Below are 25,932 nucleotides of genomic sequence, written 5' to 3' on the forward strand. Positions count from 1 at the left end.
GGCACCAAACCTTTTATACTCTCGTCTGCCATGGTGTGTCATATGTGAAGTAGCAAGAGTCGATGGGCCTTGGACAACGTGGGCCACAAGATTGTATGTTGCGGAGTGTTGCGGAGAATTGTTGAAGAGTCAACTCTAAATCATTGCAGTATGCGACTTTGTAAGTTTGATTAACTTGATTCACCCTTGTATAGCCGGTGTCGTTATCCTTACTTGCTTAGTGAGTGGACCATGTCCATGCAACGCGAACAGAGAGCGAAGGTGTTCGCGTCACTATACGGGACGCGTCTTGCCTACATTTGGGTGCTCAGCTTCGCCTCGCCTATGTTAAGTGCAATCAAAATTCCGCTTTGGGAAAGCGAATTCTCAGAAGTAAGTTTATATAAACAGAACTCTTTAGGCAGCAGAAATCTCGCGGGAGGAGAGAAACTCTACCAAAAATGGCTCTTCGGTTTTGAGGGGATGCTTCTGAGTTGTCTGATTTCAAGATTACGCTGGAAGGTGTGATTCGCCCATTCAATGACTGTGTAGAACCTATTCAGGGAACTGTACAGACACGGTTCTGTGGCATGCTGGTGTCTGCCGCAGACCTCGGCTATAGCACTTTGGAAGTGTGTATGTGTGGCATTGTGAGTATCCCTGGTATCCACCTATATAAAATAGAGATGAAATTGATAAATATTTCTCATAATCAGCGAAGAGCCAGTTAATAAGCTTGAATGGAACTTCGAGGCGACCATCTCTCTGTATCTTCTGAACTCCAACGTTTCTCGACCACGGTGTTTGGTCAAGGCTCATCTTAAACGTACTTGTTTGCCCGCCATTTTCCTTCCAGCCATGTCCTCATCTTCATTCGTTGTTCATAAGCATGAAGTCCCATGTCAGCATATCAGGGAGTATCCGCGTGCCACCTCAAATGCTCAGGAAGATATGCTGCACTTGGTGGTAAAGCAATACTGCCCTCGCAATAATTTGTCCCCCAAACCTGGCGATGTCACCATCCTTGCTGCGCACGGAAATGGCTTTCCAAAGGTGCCTACTTAACAGATTTCTTCACTTTACATTATTCACCATATTCTCCACCCTCTTCGCCGCCATATTTTGTTTCAGTAATGCTAGTTATTAAGGCTACTCTTAGGAACTTTTTGAGCCTATGTGGGATGAACTTCTCCATAAATCAAGCGACAATGGCTTCAACATAAGGGGCATTTGGATAGCCGATGTCTCTAATCAAGGCGAGAGCGGAATCTTGAACGAGGATAAAATAGGAGATGATAGTAAGACTGCGGCCTGACAAAGCTAGCCAGGGCCAGCGTCCTTGATATTCTAACTTTGCCAGCTTCGTGGGATGATCATTCTCGTGATCTTCTTCATATGATAAACCTCTTCCGTGATCAAATGCCGCGGCCTTTGATTGGAATAGGTCATAGTATGGGTGCTTGTCAACTGTATCAGATATGCTTCTTGATATTTGGAGATCGGGCTAATGTGTTTCCAGCGGACGTCTCTCTCTACTTCACCCACGACTACTCTCAAGCTTGATCCTGCTAGATCCAACCATATTGCCTCCGCATGGTTTCCCTCAAAGTGCGACGATCGCTCTTGCTCAAGCATCCACTTTTCGTCGTGACCTGTGGCCGTCCCATGAAGACGCGGCTGCTGCAATTGCAAAAAATCGATTCTTTCAGCAATGGGACGCCAGAGTATTGAAATTGTTTTTGGAGCATGGATTGCGAGAACTTCCCACGAAATTATATCCACACGATTCCTCGGCTCTAGGGCGCACACCGGTGACCCTGACGACCACCAAACATCAGGAATCCTTTACTTATCTCCGTCCTCAATTTTCAGATTCCCGAGATTCTAGCCCTTCTACTCGACTGATGAAACATAATAGACATGGTTTATATCGGCCAGAGCCACTTTATATGTACGAAAATCTCCCATTCCTTCGTCCAAGTGTGCTTTTTGTCTTCGGCGGAAAGTCGGTCATGTCTTCCCCAAAATCTCGCGCCGAGATGATGGAACTCACAGGCACCGGTTTAGAAGGAAGCGGCGGGGCGAAAAAGGGTAAGGTTGAGAATATTGTCCTAGAGAATTTTGGTCATCTCCTTCCAATGGAAGCCGTGGAAAGCTGCGCAGAAATATCATATAAGTGGATAAACAAAGAGCTACGCCAATGGAGAGAACAGGAGGAAGAGTTCGGAAGAATGTGGTATTCTAAAGTAAAGGGGGAGAAATCGTCGATAAGTTCTGAGTGGATAAAGGTGATTGGGAGACTGCCACCTAAGTCTGGAATTGATATTGCTAAGCTATGATCTTCAAATTTGCGGTATCTCACTAATCCATGATGGTGCATCACATTCCGTACACAGTATCGGTCCCTGTCATTGCAAGTTCCGTTCAACACTTCGTCTTGGGGTAGACTTCTGTATTTGTAATCAGATCGCAACGCAGTCAATCATTTGGATTTTTCCTTCTTAGTGATAGTACCATCATGGAAGGCCGGCTCGTGCTCCCTTCGAAGTATTTCCGGAAGAACGTACAGACGGGGCCAGTACATCATATACTCTTCCTGTCGACCATTGAGGCAGTGTCGTAGCCAGATGCCCCAAACAATGTAGAAGTAGGCCCCGATGCCAGTCATAAGATGCCTACCATTCAATAAGTATCATGATCAAGCAAGGAGTGGGCGTGACCTACCACCATCCATGGCCTTCCAAAAGAATGCCCCAAGGGAGACCAATCTGTCTCCTCCACCTTCTTAAGCTGGAACAATATTCATTATCTAATGTCCAGATCGCAAATCCTCCCAGAAATATGGAGAGACCAGAAGCAATCATGGTCCACATATCCTTCAGGATCACTTCGTCCCTGCGATCCTTTCTATCCTGTTCCTGAATTGTCTCACGACTGAGCGAGCCTTCAATTTCTTCTTTTTTATGATTTGCCTCCCTTCGACGTAGTGAGGGTCGGATGCTAATCTCCATGACGTACATACTTCGCAGGAGGACTACTGCCGTGAGAATGGCGTATGCATTCTGATGAAACGCTGGATCCTGAAGGTAGTGATAGTACAATGTGATGAAAAGAGCAAGTGAAACAAGGGCAATGGCGAGAATAAAGGCGTATAAACGAGTCTTTGCGTAGGAAAAAGTCGCATAGCACATCAGGCACGTCGTATATATCATCGAGAGCTCATCAACAAGTTGCATTGGGTCTGTATCCGCGCGAAAGTGAGAGTCAGTGTCTGCTCCCAGCCCTTAGTAGTGTAGACTGGCCAAGTGACGTACATTTCAAGGTGGCGTGGAAAAGAAAGCTGCCGGCACCCACTAACAAATAACCTACGAAGGTTACCAGAAAGATGCTGTCATGTCCTTGAGTCCAACAGTTCGAGATCCCTTTATATGCTAGGTAGAGAAATAGAAGATTCGTAAGGGTATTAATAACTTCTGCAGCGTAAATGGTGGCATAATAATCCTGCAGCTCTGGTTATCTTCCGCCCGGGCTAGAAAGGACGGTCAACATACCTCTTCGCACCAATTGATTGTTGATGTCACCGGATGCCAGTATCCGCGGCTCGAGGGAGGATACGGTAGTGAAGGTAGCCATGAGGGCATTTTCCAGAGGCTTCGAGCTGTGGATCAAATCGAGTGATTCAGAAATTGCCTAGCGGATATAAATAACCGTTATATATCCGAACGCGAGGATATCGGGATAAGACCACAGCGCGAGTATTGCACTTTTGAAGAATGAAGGAGGAGCACACTTCGAGATGCATGCGACACCAGAAAGGGGCCCCGCCACAATCAGTACGCTGGATGCAGCGGAGTGGAAGCTTTTATGCTTGGCCAGAGCTTAAAGGCCGTTTCTTTTAAAGGGTTCCTGAGTGGGCGGCCTGGCGGATGACGGCACGGCTGTTTCGCCTGGGCCACCTGGATCGGAGCTTAGATCAACTAAGTTAACTCTCGGCTTTTCCGACGCCTATGTTAATACTCAGTATTCCTTGATCCCCCTGTCCAAAGGCTCGGGATATCGCTGTACAGTAATATTAACTCATATTCCGCACTTGGCTGTTTTTACGGGATCCGCCAATTTGCCTTCCGCAGAAAAATATTTCATCTGGGAGGTTGGTCACCCGCTCTGTTTTGCAGCATCATGTTTTCAATATTCTGCCCCTACCATCAGGCCTGTCCCTGGCCAACATTGCTACAAGTCCTCAACAATCACTTACATAGCAGAGCATTTAACGCTAACTTGGAGCTTAGTCCTCGAAAGTCGTGCATAGACATTCTACCTAGACGTTCGGAATTCCTCTCTTTTCAATCCTTCTTTTTATGCGGTTATCAGCAACTACCACAAAAGAATTGATCTTCCGTGCCACAACCACATTCGGACCACTTTTGTGATTACATTATGTCAATTCCGCCGGAAGCTTTACAAAAGGCAGGTTGAGATCCTTGCGCCGTACCATTTTTCTGTCGGCCGAAGCGGACTGACGTGATGTGGTGCTTCACAGTTGGCTCAGGAAATTGAAACGCGGGCTGTTGTTTCGCAACAACAGATCGGCATTGTCCGAACCCAGATTGCTGCCAAGCAAAGGGATGTGCGGCTACAAGAGCTTACGGCGAATGAAGCAACCACACTGCCTAAGGATACAAAGGTTTATGAAGGGGTTGGCAAAATGTATGCAATTACACTCAATTCTAGAAACGATTTTCTAAAGAGCATCTACAGGTTCGTACTTACCCCGTTAGAGAATGTGAAGGATCGACTGGCGGCAGAGAAGGAGGAGTTGAAATCCGATATCAACAACCTGGAAAAGAAGCTCCAGTATTTGGAGACAACACACAAAAACAGTCGAGATCATATTGAGCATATGTTGAAAGCAACCGGTCGATCCTAACCAGACGAAGGTTTGGGCTGTTGCCGACTCTTTTTAGAGCCGTAATTTTCTCTATTCCAACATCTGTCTATTTATATCATTTCTTTCCGTTTTTCCTTTTCAGCTAGCGTGCTTTTCTTAACCAAACTTTCTGGGATTCTCGAAAATGCATGAATCAAGAAATGATCGAAACTTATACTACTACCTGATGGGAATGGCTCATCATTTTGGCGCAGTGGATAGACTACGACATGAAAAAGAAAAAGCAGATACGGACTTCACTTATAAGATGATATCACTGAAGATAAAAATACTTTCCGAATTAAAGCTCCATCGATGTTTTGTCACCTACCTAAGTGAATTGGGTTGAATATGTTCGCTTCCCTGGCTTTCTCTTCCTAATCAGACCCCATCTTATGTTTGCCCCGTCCAAAGGAACGATAGTAAAGGTATGTACCATTCATGGGCTTCTTGTAGAGGCACTGGGATACCTTAGGTAGCTTTCTCGAATCTTCATCGGCAAAACTTGTCCGGATGTCACACGCGTAAGATCTCTTCTTTTCCATGGTATTAACCCAAATATGGTAATCTGAAATCTGGCACCTGCGTTACTATGATAACGATCGATTGATGATGGAAAATTTCAAGTTAAAGACTTGAAACTTGGGAAAGCTTTGGGGATGGTATCCAGGGAACAGTAGTACTGCTGCTGGCAAGACCCCCCCCCCAGAGTAACGGTTTCACCGTCTGAGGCGTCTGGGTCTTTTTGGGTTTGGCGTTGGTGCAATTGTGCACCATGCGACACTAATAGTCCTCTATGAACAAACTCATTTGATAGCAGCGAACGACTGCCCGAAACACCAGAGCAAAGTCAGTTTATCAATAAAACACTAAATACGCTAGCTTTGAGATAGCGAAACGGAGGAATTATATAAGTCGTTTGCACGGTCAATTAGATACCATAAAGATGTACGACTGCAGACAGATAAACCCCTTGGGGTGACGGACATTAACTGCCAAAGAAGTCAGGGCTGGAGGCAGGCTGAGAATCAGGCCTCGACGTCTTGGGTCTAGTCAGGCGTCAGTCATTTTCCAAGTAGATCCCAAACCACCCAATGACACTGAGGGTGCGCATCGTTATTGCTTGATTGTCCCACTATCAAGCCGCAATCATTGGATACGTCCGTGCCGCATGGGGATGCATGACCAGCGCAACAGGGGTGTGACCGCGGGGACTTCCCTTTCACTACTGCGCACGCTCCATTAGGCGGCATGACTTGGGTCTTCTCTGCGAAATGTAGGATCTGGCGCGATGGCGGGCGGCTATATTACTCCCACGCATGCTCGTGCTTACATACTGCTTTAAAAAGAGGCTTTCCTCTAACGACCCGTTTACATTTAATCTATTTCCTTTCCGGTTGAATGCTATCGCTCATTACTACAGGCTCCGTGTTGATCTGTTAGCAACCTTCATTTTCTCTTTCTTCTTGTTCGCGGAACCGCATATTCCTTTAGTCTGCTATTATCTCGTCTTCTATCTGCGACCCACGGCCATGGATATCAGAGGGGGGTATGACTATGTTGAAGGACCCCGCGGCGGCCCTCCGGTTCGCAACCATTCGCGGCTTCGCAGCGAACATTACAACCGCGAACCCGCGTATTACTATACTGGACCGTCCGGCCCGCTTCTGACCCCTGGCATTACTAACATGCGCCGCTCAAGCTCAATTGGCCGTGGTCCTGCGCCGCCGACTCAGGTCATCATAAATAATACCCAGAGAGAGGAATCTCCCCGGCGAGCACGGTCACGGGGCAGGCCTCGCAGTGCTTTTGGGCCAGACTTTGATTTTGATGACGATGACTGGGATGAGCGCGCGCATAGCCCTGTTCGCTGGCGGGAGCATTCTCGGTCACGTTCCCGTATGAGAATACAATACCCTGGCTCGCGTGATCCATCCCCGCTCTATTGGGAATATCAGCAGGCCAAGAAGGAGCTCGATGAAATCAAGAAAAAGGAAGAAGAGGAAGCGAAGGAGAAAAGGATTAAGGATGAATTGCTATTACAGCAAGCCAAGGAAGAAAAGGCGCGAAAAGAAGCAGCCGAGAAGGAAGATGCGGTCAAGAAAAAGGCCATTGAAGAATTCAAGGAAAGGCAAAAGGAGCAGCAGGAGAAGGAGAAAGCTGCAAAAGCAAGCGCGGAGAAAGAATATCTGGAACGTGTCCGCAAAGACTTGACAAACTTTGGAGTGTCTGACGATCAAATTACTGCCATTGTTAACCACGACAAACGGCCTGCTCTTGTAGATTTGTCCAAGCAAACTTGGGTGAAAGTCCATCGGGCGCATCTTTTAGTGGAGACATTGGACTATTACCAATTGCCATGGGAATATGATGCAGTAAGTCTTAGTATACTCATACTGCTGGTGCCCCATGCTGAATCAATTTTTCTAGTTCAATCCAGATTACATCGTGATCAAACAGTGGGTCCCAGAGCATGAGCAAGAAGTCTTGTTTGACCACACGCGGAGACTTAGGGAAGAAAAGGAAATATTGGAAATACATAAAACCCATATTCAGGAAATCCGGACTACCCCCAAGCCTGTGGTCGTGAAGAAAAAGGCCCCAGTCAGAGTTAGCTTTTTCGATGTTTTCAGGTAGGTATCAATTATTCCCCTGCTAGAGCATTTACATTGCGACATGCTCATGGCCTTTCGATATTGCCTTGCTTAAGTATCAGTCGTGCTATCAATCTTTGAAGTCACATTTTTTTCCAGTCAAATTCTACGCAGATGCACCTCATGTTGCAGTTGAATTAGCATTGCCATTTTATCAGACACGCTTTCTTTGCCTCGATGCAATAGGGGTGGGTGGACCATCGAGGACATGGTTCGCTAGAGTTACTTTCAGGTAATTTCAAAGCCATGAATAGTAGAACAAACGATTCCAAGTTTCCTAGAGTGAAGAGAACCTTGAAATTAGGACTGAATCTAATCTGAAAAGACTTTCTAGTCAAATATTTACATCTGCCAAAATTTTTTCATTTAGGAAAAGACAAGTATAAGGCGCTTCCTGGGCCCGGTTTCGGCATCCTTCCTTTTTCAGGAACGTAAGATTGTGGAACGTTGAGCTCAAAGAACATGTTCCTTGGGCTCACGCCATTTTTTACCACCTTGTCGAACCAATTCCTCATATAGAGTCCAAGCTAGTGCTGAGCTGAGAGCTTTTCTGGTCATTCTTAACCCTAATCCATCTAATAAGCTCCTGAAACCTTCCTGTCCGATCATCTTTTTTCCCGCCTTGAGCATGTTGGTGTATTCCTCGGGCATCAATTGTATTCTCGTTTTGATAGCATCGAAAGGATTTGTGATAGTAGTCGCCAGTGCAGCTGCAATGATGCCAGATAGAAAGTTGATGGAGGCAGAGGTGCTTCCCCGCATCCCATCAGCCCCGAGAGCCTGTGACTGATTCGCGGCAACCGATGGTTGAACAAAGAGGCTCAAACGCCGTTTACACTGCTCGTAGAAGAGAACATATAAACCCGCATACGGCGCATCTCTAATGGCCGTAGCACCAAATCCCGAAAAGAAACCTCTTGGTCCCTCTTTGGTAATTATGTCGGAACCGGCGGCCCAAAGAGAGCGGTACGCATAGAGATTACTCTCATACCGAACTTTGATAACCGTGATTGGCATCATAAGAAATCCAGCTGATGTCCTAGCAATAGCTCCAACAGATAAGTTTGCAAGATTGGACAATTTCGGAAGCGATGAAGAATGCCGAAGTACGGAAGGGTTTGCATCGCGATCGGAGCGCGGTGGTGGAAGCTTTGAGTGGGAAAATCCTTGTCTAAGAGCATTCAGAGTTGTAAAGTAAACAGCTGAACCGAAACCAGTGCGTAACGCAGAAGGTATTGTGCCCCGCCACAACTGTTGCAGAGGTTGAGGGCCCTTCGATATTTCCTGAAGAGTAGCGATTAAAGATGCTGAGCGAGATTGCTGAACCCGGGTCTTCAAAAGATCGGCAGGCTGAAGTAACACTGCCGAGAGTAGACCAGAGCCTAGGCCGGCAACAAAGTGAAAGGCTAGAAAGCGTCAGTCTATTGAAACAGGAGATCTTTGAGGCAGGAGCTTACAGGAGGACGGCGAACGAGCATGGTCGCCATCGGACATCTCTTCCTCTCCAACTTTGCTGTTGTTCTGTGATTAATTTGCCAGATCCTGTATGTTAAAACATCTCGCGCGCCATTGAAATGGCCCGCATGAGAAGAAGTGTATGGTTTGAATGGAATATATTTGTGGTAAAATATTCGAGCGCTTATCCATTATCCTTTGGAGAGGTACTGTACTGTACGGAGTACTGTGCTGTACTACTAGGCGGGAATTTACAGTGAAGTCTATGACGCATGCGTGGACGGGAATGAGCGAGACCAGCTAGGGCGAGCAGCCAAGAAAAACAGAGTTCAAGAAACATTCAGCATTATCAGATTGATTCATTATATCTAATTGGGGCCGTTTCAAATGCATATTCTTAGGAGTACATTGCTTTTTTCCGTGGGTATCGAGATCAGATACGTACCGTATATACTTCCAGGCGGGAAGGATTTTGTATCTATCTGCTCCAGAACCGCGAACTGTAAAGATCGTCCAACTTAGCCCGCGAATTGACGAGAGGGTGATGGGCAGGTACAGTATGGGGAAAGGGTGGCAGATAACGAGGGCGGTGCTCAACCATTCTGTCATCCTCCCGAACCAGTTTCGAGCGATAAGATAGTCGCGAAATACCGTCGAACAAAGGAACTGAGTCAACATCCTTAGAAATCCCTCCAGCTAACCAAGCTCTGATTCTCAGCCTTGAATGAGACAACTACTGGGGAAAATGACTCTCGCGGTATGCCTCGTATCATCATTGCTCTGCCGTGGAGCTATGCTTACGTCTTAGCGAAGGCAGTTGGCCAGATTTGTTCGACTGATAGCATGGTACATAACCTGGCACAATGCAGGATTCTCATTCAAAAAGCCGCGGCTACCGGAGCACAGGTTAGTGATCCCAAAGAAAACGGTGAACGGAGCTGTGGCCAACGTTTTGAGGAGGTAGGCCTTATTCTTGCCCGAGGCTAGTGATTATATTGCCTCCTCACCCTCGGAGACAATTTCCCTCGCTCGCTCTGTCTCTGAAAGCGAATTCGTCCGTGGTATCCAAGATGAAGTTCGCAAATTCAAGCTGCCTGTCCACGTGGGAATCCATGAGCCAGCGCAGGATGAAAAGGTCAAAAATACTCTTATCTGGATTGATGAAGGAGGTCGAATTCAGCACCGTTATCAAAAGATACATCTGTTTGACGTAGATATCAAAGGTGGCCCGGTGCTCAAAGAAAGCAGGTATTATCTTCGATAGTTGATGCAGTTCTTACTGGTGCAGCTAACCAGCATCCTCATTCTATTAGGAGTGTCGAAAAAGGTATGAGCATGCCATTGCCATTTCATACTCCGGTCGGCCGTGTCGGCCCCACGATTTGTTTTGACGTGAGTCTTTGATGGAATAAGAATAATACAGATTGTAATGTTCATGGGGCAGTTACGTTTTCCGGAAATCGGTCTCGCACTAAGACGAAAAAATGCCGAAATCATCACGTTTCCCTCAGCATTTACCATTCCAACTGGTCAAGCGCATTGGGAAATACTTATTAGAGCACGCGCAATAGAAACACAGTCGTATGTCATTGCGGCAGCGCAAGTCGGACCACATAATGAGAAGAGGAGCAGTTACGGGCATTCGATGATAGTTAGCCCGTGGGGTGAGATCCTCGCGGAGCTTGATAAAGTGGGAGGCGAGCCTCAGATTGCAACTGCCAATATCGATCTTGGTCTCCTTCATAAGGTCAGAAGTGAAATGCCGCTATTGCGGAGAAAGTAGGTTCTTCACCTCATTCGGCATTGAAGCCCCTGAAGCTGATCCGTACAATTCGTAGTGATTTATACGCTGAAGTCTAAGAGTTATTCTGCGAACATTACTAGGTCACGTTTCCCTGTCTTTTTCGATGACCTTGAAGGAAACAGAATACCCTCTGGTTTCACGGGAATGGAGATCATGATTCTATGAATTAGATGGAGTCGAACTAGAAAGCTTCCCGTGAGAATTGAGTCCTGCTCTTTCTGACAGTAAATTCCTATTAATGTGGTAGCTCACATGTAAAGTCTTCATTGCTTGCCGATTGTTACACATGGTAAATAGATCTGAAATTGGACAAAATCTGCATCCGTGCGGGAAGAAATAGATATTGCTTTGAAATTTTTATTCTGCATTGTTTGAATTGTGTTTACTCCAGTAGTGAGTGTGGGCGCTGCTCGGAACAATTGTCTCCAGGGTCCGCTCTCCTCGCAGACGTTCTGCCAAAACCGTAGTAGGGGAAACGTCATTTAGAAAGCGAGCTCGCTTCTGGCTCTTCTGGTGCGACTTCGGACTAGCTAAGTTTACATCTAACTTACCTCTACCCTTCGCCCTTTTAAATCTCTCCTGCCATTGAGTTGTACGAAGGTGCTGGTCATCAACATAGAGACATTGACCTGATACAGAAAGGAAAATGTCTTTCCTCCCAGGCCTCAAAAATGGCGAGGTCATCGACTTCAGCCAGAGGAGCTTGATAGGTAAAATAAGCAGTTAAGCCTCAAACCTCTTTCGAGTACGGAAGTTAACCAAGGCCGATCCAGTGGCCGCTGCTTCAATCGCGTTCAATCCAATTTTCTGGAAGTTAGTTAAAATCTCAATCCAATTGATGCTGTGGCTGACCTCTTCTCAGTACTGTCGCTCGCCAAGGTACCATGATCTCATCGCCGTCTACGACGCACTGGTCGGTCAAATACTGATTTGCGCTCTGCGCAGAATATCATAGCAAAGTCCTCACCAAATTGTTCAGAGGAAATTCAAAGCTGGGTTGCTATGCGTTAGCAATCACCATTTTCCTTCTCGGGATTTTTAGAGACTCTTTGTATGTGGTACCGAGGACTTGCGAAATGTTGATTGCCAAAATGAAGCTTCACAATGTTGACAACCTTTAGATATGAACGAGCATTGAGAGACCAGCCAACCCACCCCTTCTTCACAGGAGCAGTGTCAAACTTTGCTGCAATAGTCTTGTTCATTGCAGGAAACGTCCTTGTCTTGAGTAGCATGTGGGCATTAGGTGTCACAGGCACATATCTCGGCGATTATTTCGGTATTCTCATGGACCAACGTGTGACTTCTTTCCCTTTCAATGTCACCGATGCGCCTATGTATTATGGCTCTACACTATCATTCTTGGGAACCGCATTGTGGTTTGGCAAGCCAGCAGGGTTACTGCTTACAGTCGAAGTTCTCGCGGTTTACCTTATTGCCCTGAGATTTGAGGAGTAGGTTCTTTACTCAATAAATTATGCACCTTTTACATGCTGACATTCCACAGTCCATTCACGGCCGAAATATATGTCAGAAGAGAGCATGAACAAAAGGCAGCAAAGAAGGCCACGTAGTGGGCAAAATTCGTCATATATACTCAATATAACCAACTTCTGCATCAACATAAATTAGAAGCTTATTATTCAACATAATCCACGTATCTCCAAAATTTTAGAATAGATCAGGGCAGTCCGCAAGTCTTTAGATATTTTGCATTAGATTCACCATGAATTTTTACGTCAGACAATTATTCATAACGCCAAACATACCAGCATGCCTAATTACTCCCTATTATGAAGTTCCCCAGCAAGATGCTCTAGCACAAACGGGCCCTGCGCCTCTAATGTTGAGAGCCACCTCCAACGACTCGCCACTTAGGCCCTTCGGCCTCTCGTTTTCTTTCCTTGATTGGCAGAGTCATCGTCATCTTCCCCATGACCTTTTTTCAAATCATCCTCTAAATCCCATTCTTCCTTGTCGTACCAGTCCTCTCCATCACTCATTTCTCCTACGTGAGCTTCCGCCTTTGACCAGCTCAATACCAGTTTTCTCATCCGATCAGCTCGTAAAAGTCCGCTGTAGAGCTTTTCTGCTCCCCTGCAAATTTCTTCTTGTTTCTGAACGTAGAGGAGTAACAAACGTCGGGTATCTTCTGCTTCGCCAGGCGGCAAGCCAAAATCTCGATCAGGGAGAGCATCGGGGGCAACAATGAATAATGGATGTATAAATGAAGAGGGAGCTGGCGACGACGAGAGAGACAGCGCCGGCGTTGACGGATTTTTCTCTGAAGCCGCTTGAGCCTGCGCCCGGGTTGTCATTCTATGTAGCGCAGGTTGGGAATCTGCATCCACCTCCATTTCATCCTCGCTGATCGCAGCAGAAACCTCCTTCTCACGATTATTATCGAGTTCACCTTTCAAGGACTCGTTTGTTCCCTCATGCCCGGCTAGTAGATCCGTTTCAGGCTTTTGTGCAAAGTCTTTGTGGGAGGGTTCTGGATCAGCTGAGTGCGATTTATTGTCCTCAGCACTGAGATCTGAAGGCTTTTCGGCATTTATCTGCCTTTGTGACAAGTGCTCACTGGATGAACATGAAATGAGTTCCTTTGCTGCCTCTTTCGAGCTAGATTCGTTATTTCCGGGCATCTGAAGCCCGCCATGTTCTTCAGCTTGCTCCGTCTTAGATGTACCATATGCTTGATCGGAACCGCCGTTCCAGCCTGCGAAAGATGTGACTTTATCTCCCAGAGATTCTTCCAGCGAACTAGCTTTCGAGTGTGAGTTTTCCCCAGGAGCAGTCATTCCATCGATCCCGTGAGATGGATCACCGATAATGCTTCGCTCAGCACCATGTAGGGCTCCTGATTGACTGTTGAGTGTCCCAATTGGAAGCTCCTCAGAAGCCATTTGACTGCTAACTTCACCTTTGGTTTGCTCAATTTTGAGCGATGAACCGAATAGTGAGAAGTCATTGTCAGCTTGAAGATTGCCGCAAGGTATCCAGGTCTCATCCCCTCTAAACTTAGTCATTATCTGCTGGATCCTTGCCAATGAAGCGTTTTCCTTGTGAAATATCTGGCACGCTTCCTGTGCCAATTCCGTCAGAGTGTTGGACAAATAGGGTATCGAAAGCGAAGGATGATGTGGTAAATCTGCTGCGGACGTCAAAGGTGCTAGAAGGTCTGATAGGCAGAACGCATTAGTTAAATCATTGATTTGTTCGGCTTGGGCCATTTTTGGCGTACATTCGAGCCTGATGTCACTGTATGGATTCTCCTCCGCCGCATTGGCGTCCGCTTGCTCATCGACGTCGTCATCGTCTAGCTCATCACCGTCCTCGTCAAAGCGAGGAGGATTGCGGTTTATTATATACCGCTCATAACCTGCGTGCTCGATTTTCTTGTTCAAAGACCTGTTAGCAGATAGGATCTTTGCCTCGTAGTTCTGGGAGTGGAACATATGCTAATAAATCCAGTATGATATGGAGGCAAGCTTACTCGTCGGTACACCCTAGGTCCATTCGGCAAACTCAATTGCCCTTCATGAACATATCTTGCTTTGCGCTTGAGCTTATTGCCTCGATTGGTAGGCTGATGGACTGAATCGTCGGAGTCAGACGCTAAAGGAGGTTAATCAAGCTGATAAAGACTTAAAATGGCATTATCTTTTGCTTCAAATCTTACCATCGTCGCCCCTGGCCACAGCTTTCTTCATACCCGCAATGGTCTCAGCAATGAGTACCGCCTGTGCTGCCATCGCTGCAACTATTGTCTTCGTTTCTAATTGGTAAAGGCTTCTCGGCGATGCTCTCGAATCCGATTCCTCTTGTTGCCGTATAAGTGATGAGCACCGCCGGACTTGAAATCGATATTCCCTTCTGAAAATATAACGTGCACTCTTACCTCTCAGTAAGAAAGGTAGGCACGGTTGAAGCTGTCGGGTCCTAAGGAAGCAATGGTGCCAATATCGACAAATCGGCCAGCCAACGGTATCTACCCAAAGTGCGACAAGTAGAGGCTCTCCAGTCCGCGGTAGCCAACCGATAGAAGGACCTTGTACGCGTTAGGCCGATATGGGAGCTGTATTTATGAATTTAAATGGACCGTTGCATACGCCAACGACACCTTCACGCATGTTCTGAGCATTAGCCTTCCGCATCCCTCTTTATGAAGATGCTGGGTGTCTACAGACTACGGAGTATATAGGGCCGACCGGTCCCACGTCGGTTCCGTTCACCATGCTCCATGCGCATCTGGCTCGCTGTCCAATGCGGTCAAGTACTCAGTACCTTACCTGCCTTACCTGGCTAACTTGCCCAACCTCTTCTCATGATTACCTAGCGCCGTGCACAGCTTGGGGACCGAGCGACGGTGTCGGCCGAGCACAATTACAACTAGTCTGATACGGTAGGCTGCTCTGGATCATTGCGCAAAACATTGGGATATCCTCGATATCCAATCCATAATTCTGAGGAGACACAGAATGAGGATCACTCCTGAACATTTTCTTCGCGCCGTTCCTTGATTCGTTATTCGCTCTCAAATATACAGTTAACACGTACATAATGCTCCGCAACCATTGCTAGAAAAGATACTCTCTCTCCTCGGGTGATGAGCTTGCGTAAATAGACCGCGCAGCTGCCATTTCGAGTGTCATGGATGCATATCCAGGCGATTATGTCGCCCATAATGTCCCATTCGTCATACTGTCTGGGCTTGGCTCTCGGATATCCTCCAGCGAAGACCTACCCGAAACTCTGTTTCAAGATGGTGGAATAAAGATTCAATCAAAATTACCACCAGTAACCGGCCCAGGTGCGGAACAACTGCTTGCATCCTTTCTCGACGCCGACCGTCACAATAGTCATTTGAGCGCCGCTACTAGCTTAGAGAAGCCTTATTTTGCTTTTAAGGTTATAGGGCGAGTGCGTCGAGTCCATATGCGTGATGACGCGGTGAGCCCGCTGACACTGAAGAAAGGATATCATTTTACCTGCCAGAAAAGCTAAGCCGCCAGCCGGTCTCACAACATCGTCGTCAGTATCGACTACGGCAGCATTTTCGGGTCGATCTTCTTCTCTTCCAATTCTTCACTCGCCCATCTCACCACTCTCTTTTGGTTCCCCTACTTATCCCGACGGGATCTTAACATCTTTATGGGCAACGAAACATCAGCGATTACTTCCCGCGGCTTTTGTTTCCTTCTATTCTCTTTTGAGAGATCCAGATCAACCCATTGGAGGCGATGATTCTTTGGAGCGTGAGATTTGCGAAACCAAGCAAGCGTTTGAATCATCTGGTCAGAGAACCAAATTTATTGTTGTCCTTCTTGGTGACGACCTTCCCCATGATGGGGGCCTGGAGGAACGATTCACTCATATCCGTCGTGCGGCAGGACTGGATAGTAAAAGCTTTTTCTATATTGCTGCTCTAGATACCTTGTTGTCAGAAGACAAGGGTTTAGTGGCGAACATTTTATCCACATTGCACACCACATGTATGGACTATTATCGCGATCTTTCGAAGCATGCCAGGCGCAAAAAGAACCGGGCCGTCATCCCTCCTCCGACATTGCCACCAACTTCCGGTACATCACAGATCCTTTCAGCCCAAGGATGGGGCGCACGGTATGACTTCAAGCTTGGCATATTCGCCGAGTTTCGCCGAGACTTGGATGCTGCGGGTCGAAATTATGAATCTGCGTATGAAGGTCTTCTGAGTCCGGATGTTTTCGAAGCAATTGCATCGTGGAGCCCGAGATTTAATGAGGCAAGGATGCTCGCAGATGTGATCGCAATCCGTATTCTCCGCTGTCTTCTCTGGACTAGGCAAACGACGTCTGCCGCTCGTTCGTGGGGCAATCATCGGGCCAGGCTGCGAGAATTGGTTGATAGAAAAGGCAAAGGGTCATCAAACTATGGTTGGGAGGCTTGGGAGGCGACCTGGGCAAGGGTTATGGCAGAACTCGTGCAAGGCGCAAACTTGTCTATTTTTGAGGTCCCCTCTTCCTCTCTGAGCTTCCGGGATAAACCGGACGCAGTATTGGAAATCTTTTCCGGCCCCGAGAAGGGTATATCCTGGAGTGACGTTCTTCCTTTCGAGCATTTACATCATTCTGGGTATTGGATGAAACTTTCGGCTGCGCGTCTTGGTCTGCGAAAACTCCTGGCGGAGAAAATCCCAAAGGAAGATCGATTGCCACCACAGTCCCCCATGTCAAAAGCTAGCCGGACCACCTTTACCTACGATGATTATCTTTGCAATGAGCCGCATGTAGAAGCTACATTATCCGGCTGCGGTGGTGTCGATCATTCAGCGTTAATCTTGGATGCTCTTGGTCAGTGCCTCCCTGAATTCAGCAAGCGGCACCAAGTGAGGGCAGCGGAGGAAATACAATTTTCAATGGCAAGGGAGCTTTTACTGCAGGAGAATTACGAGCCTGCGCACCAAATTTTGAAACCTCTGTATTCTCGCATGTCATGGCGGCAGGAGGGTTGGTGGGAAATGGTGTTGGAGGTTGGGTTGATGCTCCAAAAATGTGCAAAGCGGGTTGGTGACTCTGAAAGCATCATCATTCCAGAATTTGAACTTTGTCATCGTGGTGAGTATAGCCCAATTGTTAGGATTGCTTTATCTCAATATGTGTTCTGATACCATTTGTTCACCTAAGTATTCGATCTCACCAGCGTGGCGGCGGATTTCCGCCCTAACGTTTCTCTTTGTCTGAAGGGCATGCCCCCTGAGCCGAGACCAGTCATTTCTATTGGTTCCCGGGATATTGTTTCATTTAGTAAGTCTACATGATATGAGAGAATTCGTCCTGGTCTAATTGATTTGCAGTGTCGACGGCCTTCGCTTTTGCGTGCGCAGAAGGACACGTTGGTGAGCCCTTGTGCTCACAGTTGACGATTCATTCCAGTGCCAATCCCAAGACGCCGTCGATAGTACTTTCCGAGATCATTGTGAACTTCCTGGGAGGTATCAAGGCATTCAGGATTCGACATCGAGCCGAAGAGGGCCGGGATCAATGTCAAATGAACACTAGCGCAAATGCCATTGACGTTGTCCTCAGCCCACAAGATCATGGGAAAATTTACACTCAAAGGGCATCATCTTCTGTGCAAGCCCCACTTTGCTTCTACGGTCATGCCGACCTGACTCTCGGTCCAGGCGAGACGAAGGTTTTGGAGATGAAAAGTTTTCTCCGTGAGGCCGGGACCGTCTCGGCCTCTTCAATAATCCTTTGTCTCTGCGAGGAAAACTTTCAAGTGAATCATGTTTTCTCTTTAGAGGAGAGATATGGTCCAATGTTATGGTGGACCAAGGGACTGGCGGGTCTTACCAGCAAAGCAATCATGCGTTCTAATCCCGGCGTTGTCAAAATATTGCCCCGGCCCCCAAAAATGGAGCTTCGTGTTGATGGCCTTCACGGGGAATTTTATACCGACGAATCCATCGTTGTCGGTATATCTGTGCTGAATGAGGAGGAGGAAGACGCAGAAGTGGCCCTAGAAGTGCGCCTCCTCGGGCGCTCGGGGGTTGTCCCTGGATTCAGTTGGCTTGCATCACAGACCCCAGAGATTGAGTCTGAGTCAAAGCCAGCTCTATCGTCTCTCGAGCTTCCCCTGCATCGGATCGGACGACTTTCCGCGTCTGCGAGTGCTATTGAGAAAATCGAAATCGCTCCATTTTGCGATCCCGGGGAGTATGTTTTCGAAATCAAGGTGGTCTATCGACTAGTTTCAAATCTAGAAACACCCATTTCCAAAATATTGCCAACATCTTTCACCGTTTCGAGACCGTTTGAGGCTAATTATGATTTCATGCCGAGGATTCACCCGGGCCCCTGGCCAAATTACTTCGCGGGCGATGGTGGCCTAATGGGATCCGTGGAGTCATCCGTCCATCAATCAAATGGACTGGTACAGAGATGGCATTTGGCAGCTAAGGTTGCATCGTTCGCCAAGCAGGCCCTTTTTATAGAAGGTTCAGACCTCGCGGACATTGGCACTGGTGGGCAGGCCAGCGTGTGCAGTATTTCTACGCTAGGTCCGGCCATAGCGTCGACCTCCGTCAAGCCTGGGGGCTTCCTTGTCTGCGAATTTGTGGCCGATGTTGCGGAAAGGAGCTTGGAGGATCGGCGTAGCCAATTTCTGGATTTTGAGTTAAAGATATATTGGAAGAGGAGCCAGTGCGACGGCGAAGAGAACTGCACCGCCTTGGCTGTTCCTCGAATGCAGATTCCTTTTGGTGAGCCTCGCGTTATTGTGACTGCTCGACCAACTTTCGCACCTACGCCTCTGATACACGTCGAATACACCATAGAAAATCCTTCGATGCATTTTTTGACATTTACAGCGACAATGGAGGCAAGTGAGGAATTTGCTTTCAGTGGGCCAAAAACAAGTACTGTCCAATTGGTGCCAATTAGCAGGTCAACAATCAAATACCGAATCTTTCCTTTTATCAACCGTGGATGGATCAGACCACGGCTACACGTTGTAGACCGTTATTTCAATAAACTCTTGAAGATGAGCGGCAATGAAGGCGTTCGATCAGATAAAGGGGGCTTACTAGTAGCTACTGGTATAGGAGATAGTATGCACTAGCTGAAATGTTCAGCAAAGAAAATGTATTTTATACTTATAATACTCTATTCGTATTTTTTTATTGGATGAAATATGATACTATCATATATGGTTCTTATTAGCTACATTTAATTATAAATTTATATGATATTTAATATATAATTTAAATTATAATATTATAATCAAATTAAATTTAAAAATAAAATTTGAACTTTAATGCTTCACATATTGCAAATAAATTATTTAAAAGGATATTATATATTTTTTAATATTATTTAATTTAATAAAAAAATTAATAGATATTAAATTAAACTATAAAAAGAATTATTATTATTATTAATATTTTAAAATTTATAAATTAAATGTATAATAAAATATAAAAAATTATTAGTATAAATATTAAAAAACAACTATTAAAATATAATATAGCAAATAATTGTTACTGTAAGAACTGTAACTGAAGGGAGAATAGAAGCTTGATTCTCTAAGTGAGCTCTTGCTCTGAGCTATATACTATGATGATGCTCCTTCTATATCTGGAGGTCTATGCTATAAGCTACACATAACATGTGTACACTCTATACTAGTGGCATAACAATTGCCTGCCACAGAAAAACCATTGTCTGTGATGGGAGAAGCAATAAAGCAAAAGGATATATCTATATGTAAATGCCATGTAAGCAAAGTAAAGCAAAGCAAAGCAAAGATAAAAATAACTAGTCATGAATGTTGTGATGGTTTTTGAAGTTGATTAGAAGTTCTTGTCCACCATGTTCATTAACATAAGGCTTGTTATGCCACTTGTCTTGCTCAGGCCAGTGGTTCCCTTGATAGTGAATGAGATACAATCTTTGGGGCTGCCTTCTACATAACCTCTTGGTGTTAAGTATATGAGAGATTTCTTGGATGGTGGGTTGGTTGGTTGTCTTGTATTCTCTAGGCTGGACTGGTTCTGGTTCTTGTAGCATGTCACAATTGAATGGATCACTGCCAGGAGCTGGTGCTAGTACTAAATGCACTGTAGAGATTACTGGATGGATAAGAATCAAAGCTGGTAGCTTGAGTTTGAACACAACCCCTTTCCCAACTTTCTAAAGAATCTTGAATGGACCAACTTGTTGTGGCCCTAGTTTGGCTTTCCTCACAGAAGGTAGGCAATACTCTCTAAGTCTTAGCATAGCCCATCCTGACTTGAAGTCTGTCTCTGGATCACAATGCCTTTGGTTGTGGTAGTAGGACATAGCATGCTTTGCCAAGGTGATAGAATTGGTGGCTGATCTTTAAGTAATCTTGTGAAGGTCCAGTCAGTCAGCTGGAAAATGTAGGTTTGCTCCCAACTTGTCCACTAAGATGTTGTAAACTTGTCTTGTTATAACACTATAGAGTATTTCATTTGGTGTGCTTTCAGTTGTGGAAGAGGGGGAGTTATTGATTTGGCCCTCTATAGTTGGGAGCTAGTTGCCCTAGTTCCCTTGCACTGCATCTACAAAGTATCTCAAGGTAATCTTGATCATTTGATTTACCTGCTCATCTTGTCCATTAGCACTTGTATGTATAGTGGTTGTACTTATGGAATGTGTTCTGGCATGTGTAAACATTGCATTCCAGAATCCCTCTAGAAAGTGTCTGTCCCTGTTGGTGACTATGATGAAGGGGATACCTCATTGTGTAACAACTAAATCCCAAAACAAAAAAGCCTATGTTATCACTAAGTAGTCTTTGTAACTGGGTATGAGTTGCATGGCCTTAGTAAATTTGTCAATGACTGTTAAGATTGTATCAATGGCATTTGGGGCATGGAGAGACTCAGTCTCTGGGAGATCAGTAACAAAGTCTAAAGACAAGGTATGAAAAGGCTCTGGTAGGAAATCTATAGGTCTGAGTGTTGAGTATGATTGTAGGTAATGTGTGTGATTTCTCAGGCAGTTTGGACAGTGATGTATATAGTGCTTGATGGTCTACTACATCTTAGGCCAGAAATATTTGGAGGTAAGCTGAATGTATGTCCTTTTCAACCCATGATAAGATTGATGGTTGTGGGTAAGCTTGAGGAACCTCTTATGCAAGGCCTTAGATAAAGTAACATAAAGTTAGTAATCAATGGGGTCTTCAAAGAATAACATGTCATTGTGTATAACATATTGACTTAGGTAGGTTCTTAAACAGCCATCTTCAGGGTTGAGTTCACCATGTGTTTGTACTATGCTCTTTGCATTATTTAAAACTCTGTCATTCAAAATCCTTTGCAAGAGTTCTTGCTTTAGGGATTCTCATATCTCTACCATAACTACTAGAAATGTCTTGTCTTTGGCATTTGGCCATCATGATAGTGCATCAGGCACTGGCATATCTTTGCCTTGTTGATAAACCAGGGATAGTTTATCCCAGTATTGGGAGAGAAATACAGCCCAGTTAACCAATTAGTTATTCATCTTTGTAGGAGATTTGGTACTTAGCAATTTCATTTTGACTATTGCTTTGTTAGCATAGTGGTCTGTCAGTATGATGACATGAGGAACTTGTTTAACAAAAGGAATTGCTTTTTTCATTGTCCAAATCACTCTAGACATTTCTAGCTCAGTTGGCCAGTATCTCCATTTAGCAGTAGTTGCTTCTTGACTTAGAAAGAAAACAGGTCACAATGAAGTTGAGGGAGGTATATGTATAACATCCTCTAGCTCTGTCTTGCTGTCCATGACTTGATACACTCCAATGCCAAACCTGTACTCCTTTGAAGCATCTACAAAGAGATACATGTGTTTGTCAAGGTCAAAATGGTTGACAGCAGCTATTGTGACTGCATCCTTGAGGTCCTCAAAAGCAAGCCTCTGTTTTTCATCTAGTGTTATGCTAGTAGCCATTGCTGCTGCATGTCTTCTACCTTTTGCTAGTGTATCCATGTTGATTTCCCTTAACTTGTTGGCTTTCAGTTGTGATAACAATTTCACTCTTTGGGAGTAATACAGGATGAGATGGTGATGCCATCCAGTGGTACCCAGGAAATGTTCAAGACATTTGAGAGAGTTGTACTGCTCTGGGTGCCATGTGTGTATAGCCTTGACTTTCTCTTCTGTAGTTGCTAGGCCAAGCCTATCCACCTTTTGTCCAAGCACTGTAATAGACTAATACATGAGATTGCATTTCTTTGCTTTCAATGTAATACTAGCATCAGAGAGAATGTACATAACCTCATCAAGATGGAGGAGATGCTCCTTGAACATTTTGCTATAGACAATTGTATCATTGACATAACAAGCAACAAAATGCCAGCTTATATCCTTGAATTTTCAATCCATGAACTTTTGCTAATGTACTACTGATGTTTTGTTTCCCATGGTGGTTACTGCCATCATGTAGTGCCCAAGGTGGGTAACAAACATGGTTTAGTACCTATCATCCAGATGAATAACTTGTTGATAGTATGCTAATGCCATGTCTAAAATACTGATGAACTATGTACCATGTAGAGTGTCCAGGATCTGGTCTTGATGAGGAAGTAGATAACTGTCCTCTCTTTGCATTGCATTCAGAGGTCTTATATCCATTACAGGGCATGGTTTCTTTCCCATGATAATGAAGACTTGTATAGTGTAGGGTAAACCTTCTAGACCCACTGGTATAACATGTCTGGTTTTGATCAATGGTATGACTGTCTGCTTGATATATTTTCTAGCATTTACACTTACATTAAATAATACTCTTGTCTTCATTGTAGCTTCCAAGGCTGGGTTAACTTGTATTCATAGCTACTCCTTAGGATCTTCCTGTACAATGCCAAGTTGGTCATTGAATAGTGTCTTGTGCTAGGTATAGAGTAATTCCAATGCATCCTTTTGCTTGGTTGTTAGATCAGGGTTGATGTCAACCTGCTTGTATGTTGTAGATGTTGGATCAGGCAGCTCAATCTCTGCTAGAGTGGGATACTTGTACTGGGGCTGATACTCCTTGTTGAGCCATGAAACATATAGCATTCCTGACAGCATTGTTCCTTTTGTTGCAGCAATAGAAGTATCATCAGGTACTGGTACATTGACACTCAGGTCAACATCTTGAGATAGAAAACCTATCCTGGCCTCTTGAAGTACCTCAGAGAGGCTGCTACTAAGCAGCCCAATGGATGGAGGTTTGCTCTGGGTAGTGATTAGAATATATAGGACCAGATTTCTAGAGCTGCCTGGAATATTTGCTGCAAGCTCCCTGTTTTCCTGTAGTTCCAGTTGGAGGGAGTGTAGAGGAGATTTAAGTTGACTTGTGTTTACTTCTGGTTCTTGTGTTGGCTTTTCAATACTTGGCATTTGGGCTGCCAACATCACTACCAATGTGGTTGTGGTAGACACTACTATGTCTTTTAGCATTGTAGAATGCATAAAATACACCATTGTTTCCTGGCTAGCTTCTGCCCATAGAGTAGCAATGCTGGTTATTAGGCTATAAATGGTGCTAACAACATAATTTCTTGCCAGCATGCATTTTTCATTGGAAAAATTTGTATAGTACACATGTGTTTGGTCTACTGACAAAATCATGTGTAGGGATGAGGTGTCAGCTGTTATGGTGGTGCTCACTAAAACAAACTCATAATCTTGTCTTAGCTCTACTCTTTTTGCAAACTTGATAGGTATAGCTTGTGTGGTCTAGGCAGGGATCTTAGTCACTCTTGTAACTTGTATAGGAACATTTTTATAGTTCCAGTTACATCTAATATACATAGGCACAATCATGTTTTTACAACTATGAACAAGTAGAACACTTTGGCTTGGGTCTGCAACCATGCCCTCCATGTCTATGATGTCTACAGTGATCAACATATTGGTACCAAGATTTGGCATGATGAAGAATGAACATGTCATCACCCCAACCTGCTTGTGATCTCTTGAACACATAAAAAATTTAATGAGGGTATGCTTTGTAGACTGTGTACATCCCAAACCTACTCTTTACATGTCTCTTGTAAAAGAGAGGTCTTGGATTTAAATGTTCTTAGGTAGAATGAGCTTTATAAACTCTTTGTCCATGCTTGAGCTGCCATAGCCTGTATCTACCACTGTCATGTAGATGTTAGACATTTGAGAATTAAAAGAAATGTTGACTTCCATGTAGGTATAAGAGACTAAGTCAAGCCTGGAGACTTGCTTGGCAGGTGGTGCTGATGACTCAATGACAGTTATCTCCTTAGCCCTTTTAGAAATCTTCTCTTTATGCTTTGCCTTGTCTAGATGTTTGTATAAGGCATTGTGTGTAAGGAATTTTGTGTAGCATTTTGTACACTCTAATTCCTCTTGAACAAAGTATGTAGTGTCTTGCTTGTTAACAATTTCAGCTTGATTGTCATTGTCCTCCAAAACATCAAAATCTTCTTTAGCACTTAGCATGACCAAAGAGACATTGTTGTTGGGGAGATTGTCTGCATCATCTGCATGGAATGCTTGACACTTGTCTTTGGGCATCAAGGTATTTTCTCTTTTTACTTACAGGTACTAGTTGTGTGCATTGCAGGTATCCTTGGGATTAGATGTTACCAATGCATGATCTTTATCCCAATGCTCTTTATTACAATACTTGCAAGGATGTATGCCATAGCCCACATCTCTAGCATCTCTCCATGAGATTCCAGCCTGCATCATGTCCTGCCATGACCTGTATTTTCTTGGTCTTGGCCTGTTTCTGTTGGGTCTTGAAGAGGACAGAGTGCTGGAGTACAATCTTGAAGAAGACACAGGTATGGTAGTCCTAGAGACTTGCTATTCTTGTCTAGATGAGGACTCCTTGTGTCCATACTCTCAAATTAGTACTTCTTGGATGCTAGCTAGTTTAGTATTATATGTTCTAATCATGTTGCTGGATGGTCTCATGATGTTGTCCATTTGTAGAAACACTAATGCTTCTCTGCTAAAGGAGTTATGCACTTGTTGGACTATTTCACTCTTGTCACTTATTCTAGCCAGGTGTAGGAGGTGAATTTTTTTAGTAATGTGTTCTGTAGGTTTGATGCCATTGTTCCAAGAGAAATGCAAAGCTTTAGCATCAATTCTAAGTTCTTCCTCTAAGGGCATGAACTTTGCATAGATTTAGGTGTACTATGCAATAATACTTCTGCTCATTATGGCTCTATTGTCTTTTGATAGAGAGTACAGCCAGTCATGACCAAAGTCAAAAGTAACACACTTGTGGACTGAATGCAACACTCTCTCCTTGCCATAACTATTGACAGCATCTTTGAGGTTATCAATGAAGGTTTGAGCCACATAAGTGTCTGGGGTGTTGGTTGGACAAAACTCTCCAATGGAGTCTGTCTTGAGCTCACAAGTATCACTGGTAGTGTTCTGTGTCAATTGCTGTTGTAGCAGGTTGTTTTGTGACATTAACAAAGACATCATTTAATTCCAGTCTGGCTGCCCACTTGGATAGTAGCCACCTGATGGATTGGCTGGGTTTATTAGTAGGGGAGGAGGAGGTGGCATCCTACTACTGGCACCCATTGGTGTAGGTATGGGATATGCTGCCAGTGGTATGCTGGTATGTGTTTG

The 25,932-nt window shown here is 44.9% G+C and overlaps 12 protein-coding genes across 12 annotated transcripts; 7 read left to right on the forward strand and 5 right to left on the reverse strand.

The window, feature by feature from the left end:
* Positions 1–30: 30 nt before the first annotated feature.
* Positions 31–757, forward strand: L228DRAFT_235385 (hypothetical protein; the record flags this gene model as incomplete). The annotated part of the gene is made up of 5 exons (XM_018330713.1): positions 31–33; positions 150–160; positions 195–372; positions 489–615; positions 696–757. 5 exons carry the CDS (start codon positions 31–33, stop codon positions 755–757), a joined length of 381 nt encoding a protein of 126 aa, XP_018191848.1.
* Positions 721–2,458, forward strand: L228DRAFT_242745 (putative toxin biosynthesis protein). Its single transcript, XM_018331522.1, has 4 exons — positions 721–1,032; positions 1,139–1,277; positions 1,340–1,448; positions 1,499–2,458. Exons 1-4 carry the CDS (start codon positions 838–840, stop codon positions 2,316–2,318), a joined length of 1,263 nt encoding a protein of 420 aa, XP_018191849.1. The 5' UTR covers positions 721–837; the 3' UTR covers positions 2,319–2,458.
* On the reverse strand, positions 2,390–3,917 carry L228DRAFT_9452 (alkaline phytoceramidase). Its single transcript, XM_018336994.1, has 4 exons — positions 3,531–3,917; positions 3,294–3,480; positions 2,704–3,220; positions 2,390–2,654 (listed from the first exon to the last, which is right to left on the reverse strand). Exons 1-4 carry the CDS (start codon positions 3,618–3,620, stop codon positions 2,462–2,464), a joined length of 987 nt encoding a protein of 328 aa, XP_018191850.1. The 5' UTR covers positions 3,621–3,917; the 3' UTR covers positions 2,390–2,461.
* Positions 3,918–4,013: 96 nt separating this feature from the next.
* L228DRAFT_242749 (Prefoldin) lies at positions 4,014–5,162 on the forward strand. Its single transcript, XM_018331523.1, has 4 exons — positions 4,014–4,129; positions 4,269–4,446; positions 4,520–4,686; positions 4,738–5,162. The coding sequence occupies exons 2-4, from the start codon at positions 4,417–4,419 to the stop codon at positions 4,904–4,906; spliced, it is 366 nt and encodes a 121-aa protein (XP_018191851.1). The 5' UTR covers positions 4,014–4,129; positions 4,269–4,416; the 3' UTR covers positions 4,907–5,162.
* A 998-nt stretch (positions 5,163–6,160) lies between these two features.
* Positions 6,161–7,854, forward strand: L228DRAFT_242750 (hypothetical protein). Its single transcript, XM_018331524.1, has 2 exons — positions 6,161–7,281; positions 7,337–7,854. Exons 1-2 carry the CDS (start codon positions 6,439–6,441, stop codon positions 7,541–7,543), a joined length of 1,050 nt encoding a protein of 349 aa, XP_018191852.1. The 5' UTR covers positions 6,161–6,438; the 3' UTR covers positions 7,544–7,854.
* On the reverse strand, positions 7,755–9,198 carry L228DRAFT_216473 (solute carrier family 25 member 38). Its single transcript, XM_018330115.1, has 2 exons — positions 9,018–9,198; positions 7,755–8,966 (listed from the first exon to the last, which is right to left on the reverse strand). Exons 1-2 carry the CDS (start codon positions 9,052–9,054, stop codon positions 8,014–8,016), a joined length of 990 nt encoding a protein of 329 aa, XP_018191853.1. The 5' UTR covers positions 9,055–9,198; the 3' UTR covers positions 7,755–8,013.
* Positions 9,199–9,450: 252 nt separating this feature from the next.
* L228DRAFT_242752 (nitrilase) lies at positions 9,451–11,151 on the forward strand. The gene is made up of 6 exons (XM_018331525.1): positions 9,451–9,772; positions 9,829–9,921; positions 9,980–10,263; positions 10,329–10,407; positions 10,460–10,794; positions 10,854–11,151. Exons 1-6 carry the CDS (start codon positions 9,761–9,763, stop codon positions 10,873–10,875), a joined length of 825 nt encoding a protein of 274 aa, XP_018191854.1. The 5' UTR covers positions 9,451–9,760; the 3' UTR covers positions 10,876–11,151.
* A 221-nt stretch (positions 11,152–11,372) lies between these two features.
* On the forward strand, positions 11,373–12,563 carry L228DRAFT_242753 (phospholipid methyltransferas-like protein). Its single transcript, XM_018331526.1, has 6 exons — positions 11,373–11,529; positions 11,593–11,632; positions 11,682–11,698; positions 11,765–11,870; positions 11,941–12,273; positions 12,327–12,563. Exons 1-6 carry the CDS (start codon positions 11,466–11,468, stop codon positions 12,391–12,393), a joined length of 627 nt encoding a protein of 208 aa, XP_018191855.1. The 5' UTR covers positions 11,373–11,465; the 3' UTR covers positions 12,394–12,563.
* L228DRAFT_279527 (hypothetical protein) lies at positions 12,395–14,974 on the reverse strand. Its single transcript, XM_018335690.1, has 4 exons — positions 14,502–14,974; positions 14,316–14,437; positions 14,064–14,217; positions 12,395–14,000 (listed from the first exon to the last, which is right to left on the reverse strand). The coding sequence occupies exons 1-4, from the start codon at positions 14,572–14,574 to the stop codon at positions 12,694–12,696; spliced, it is 1,656 nt and encodes a 551-aa protein (XP_018191856.1). The 5' UTR covers positions 14,575–14,974; the 3' UTR covers positions 12,395–12,693.
* A 323-nt stretch (positions 14,975–15,297) lies between these two features.
* On the forward strand, positions 15,298–19,445 carry L228DRAFT_242755 (hypothetical protein). The gene is made up of 4 exons (XM_018331527.1): positions 15,298–15,742; positions 15,798–17,418; positions 17,488–17,607; positions 17,658–19,445. The coding sequence occupies exons 1-4, from the start codon at positions 15,473–15,475 to the stop codon at positions 19,424–19,426; spliced, it is 3,780 nt and encodes a 1,259-aa protein (XP_018191857.1). The 5' UTR covers positions 15,298–15,472; the 3' UTR covers positions 19,427–19,445.
* Positions 19,446–23,208: 3,763 nt separating this feature from the next.
* Positions 23,209–23,700, reverse strand: L228DRAFT_264716 (hypothetical protein; the record flags this gene model as incomplete). Its single annotated transcript, XM_018334606.1, has 1 exon — positions 23,209–23,700. The coding sequence occupies one exon, from the start codon at positions 23,698–23,700 to the stop codon at positions 23,209–23,211; it is 492 nt and encodes a 163-aa protein (XP_018191858.1).
* A 675-nt stretch (positions 23,701–24,375) lies between these two features.
* Positions 24,376–24,896, reverse strand: L228DRAFT_235393 (hypothetical protein; the record flags this gene model as incomplete). The annotated part of the gene is made up of 2 exons (XM_018330714.1): positions 24,376–24,842; positions 24,878–24,896. The coding sequence occupies 2 exons, from the start codon at positions 24,894–24,896 to the stop codon at positions 24,376–24,378; spliced, it is 486 nt and encodes a 161-aa protein (XP_018191859.1).
* Positions 24,897–25,932: the final 1,036 nt, after the last annotated feature.

Source organism: Xylona heveae, assembly GCF_001619985.1.
Source record: "Xylona heveae TC161 unplaced genomic scaffold L228scaffold_1, whole genome shotgun sequence".
NCBI classification, from domain to species: Eukaryota; Fungi; Ascomycota; class Xylonomycetes; order Xylonales; family Xylonaceae; genus Xylona; species Xylona heveae.

What these genes read in the sequence shown, in the direction of transcription:
- L228DRAFT_242755 (XM_018331527.1), top strand. Translation starts at nt 15,473, where the DNA reads ATGGATGCATATCCAGGCGATTATGTCGCCCATAATGTCCCATTCGTC. An exon ending in CTTTTAAGGTTATAGGGCGA is followed by an intron (nt 15,743 to 15,797) that starts GTGCGTCGAGTC and finishes CACTGAAGAAAG; the next exon opens with GATATCATTTTACCTGCCAG. An exon ending in CCGGGATATTGTTTCATTTA is followed by an intron (nt 17,608 to 17,657) that starts GTAAGTCTACAT and finishes ATTGATTTGCAG; the next exon opens with TGTCGACGGCCTTCGCTTTT.
- L228DRAFT_9452 (XM_018336994.1), bottom strand. Translation starts at nt 3,620, where the DNA reads ATGCCCTCATGGCTACCTTCACTACCGTATCCTCCCTCGAGCCGCGGA. An exon ending in CAATCAATTGGTGCGAAGAG is followed by an intron (nt 3,481 to 3,530) that starts GTATGTTGACCG and finishes CCAGAGCTGCAG; the next exon opens with GATTATTATGCCACCATTTA. An exon ending in TTTCCACGCCACCTTGAAAT is followed by an intron (nt 3,221 to 3,293) that starts GTACGTCACTTG and finishes GCGCGGATACAG; the next exon opens with ACCCAATGCAACTTGTTGAT.
- L228DRAFT_216473 (XM_018330115.1), bottom strand. Translation starts at nt 9,054, where the DNA reads ATGTCCGATGGCGACCATGCTCGTTCGCCGTCCTCCT. An exon ending in TGCTCGTTCGCCGTCCTCCT is followed by an intron (nt 8,967 to 9,017) that starts GTAAGCTCCTGC and finishes GACGCTTTCTAG; the next exon opens with CCTTTCACTTTGTTGCCGGC.
- L228DRAFT_242749 (XM_018331523.1), top strand. Translation starts at nt 4,417, where the DNA reads ATGTCAATTCCGCCGGAAGCTTTACAAAAG. An exon ending in CGCCGGAAGCTTTACAAAAG is followed by an intron (nt 4,447 to 4,519) that starts GCAGGTTGAGAT and finishes GGTGCTTCACAG; the next exon opens with TTGGCTCAGGAAATTGAAAC. An exon ending in TATGAAGGGGTTGGCAAAAT is followed by an intron (nt 4,687 to 4,737) that starts GTATGCAATTAC and finishes GAGCATCTACAG; the next exon opens with GTTCGTACTTACCCCGTTAG.
- L228DRAFT_242753 (XM_018331526.1), top strand. Translation starts at nt 11,466, where the DNA reads ATGTCTTTCCTCCCAGGCCTCAAAAATGGCGAGGTCATCGACTTCAGC. An exon ending in CAGCCAGAGGAGCTTGATAG is followed by an intron (nt 11,530 to 11,592) that starts GTAAAATAAGCA and finishes AGGCCGATCCAG; the next exon opens with TGGCCGCTGCTTCAATCGCG. An exon ending in GGGATTTTTAGAGACTCTTT is followed by an intron (nt 11,871 to 11,940) that starts GTATGTGGTACC and finishes GACAACCTTTAG; the next exon opens with ATATGAACGAGCATTGAGAG.
- L228DRAFT_242750 (XM_018331524.1), top strand. Translation starts at nt 6,439, where the DNA reads ATGGATATCAGAGGGGGGTATGACTATGTTGAAGGACCCCGCGGCGGC. An exon ending in TGCCATGGGAATATGATGCA is followed by an intron (nt 7,282 to 7,336) that starts GTAAGTCTTAGT and finishes CAATTTTTCTAG; the next exon opens with TTCAATCCAGATTACATCGT.
- L228DRAFT_242752 (XM_018331525.1), top strand. An exon ending in CCGCGGCTACCGGAGCACAG is followed by an intron (nt 9,922 to 9,979) that starts GTTAGTGATCCC and finishes TTGAGGAGGTAG; the next exon opens with GCCTTATTCTTGCCCGAGGC. An exon ending in GCCCCACGATTTGTTTTGAC is followed by an intron (nt 10,408 to 10,459) that starts GTGAGTCTTTGA and finishes TTCATGGGGCAG; the next exon opens with TTACGTTTTCCGGAAATCGG.
- L228DRAFT_242745 (XM_018331522.1), top strand. Translation starts at nt 838, where the DNA reads ATGTCCTCATCTTCATTCGTTGTTCATAAGCATGAAGTCCCATGTCAG. An exon ending in ACGGAAATGGCTTTCCAAAG is followed by an intron (nt 1,033 to 1,138) that starts GTGCCTACTTAA and finishes GGCTACTCTTAG; the next exon opens with GAACTTTTTGAGCCTATGTG. An exon ending in GGATAAAATAGGAGATGATA is followed by an intron (nt 1,278 to 1,339) that starts GTAAGACTGCGG and finishes TAACTTTGCCAG; the next exon opens with CTTCGTGGGATGATCATTCT.
- L228DRAFT_279527 (XM_018335690.1), bottom strand. Translation starts at nt 14,574, where the DNA reads ATGGCAGCACAGGCGGTACTCATTGCTGAGACCATTGCGGGTATGAAG. An exon ending in GACCTAGGGTGTACCGACGA is followed by an intron (nt 14,218 to 14,315) that starts GTAAGCTTGCCT and finishes TCTTTGAACAAG; the next exon opens with AAAATCGAGCACGCAGGTTA. An exon ending in CAGTGACATCAGGCTCGAAT is followed by an intron (nt 14,001 to 14,063) that starts GTACGCCAAAAA and finishes TCTGCCTATCAG; the next exon opens with ACCTTCTAGCACCTTTGACG.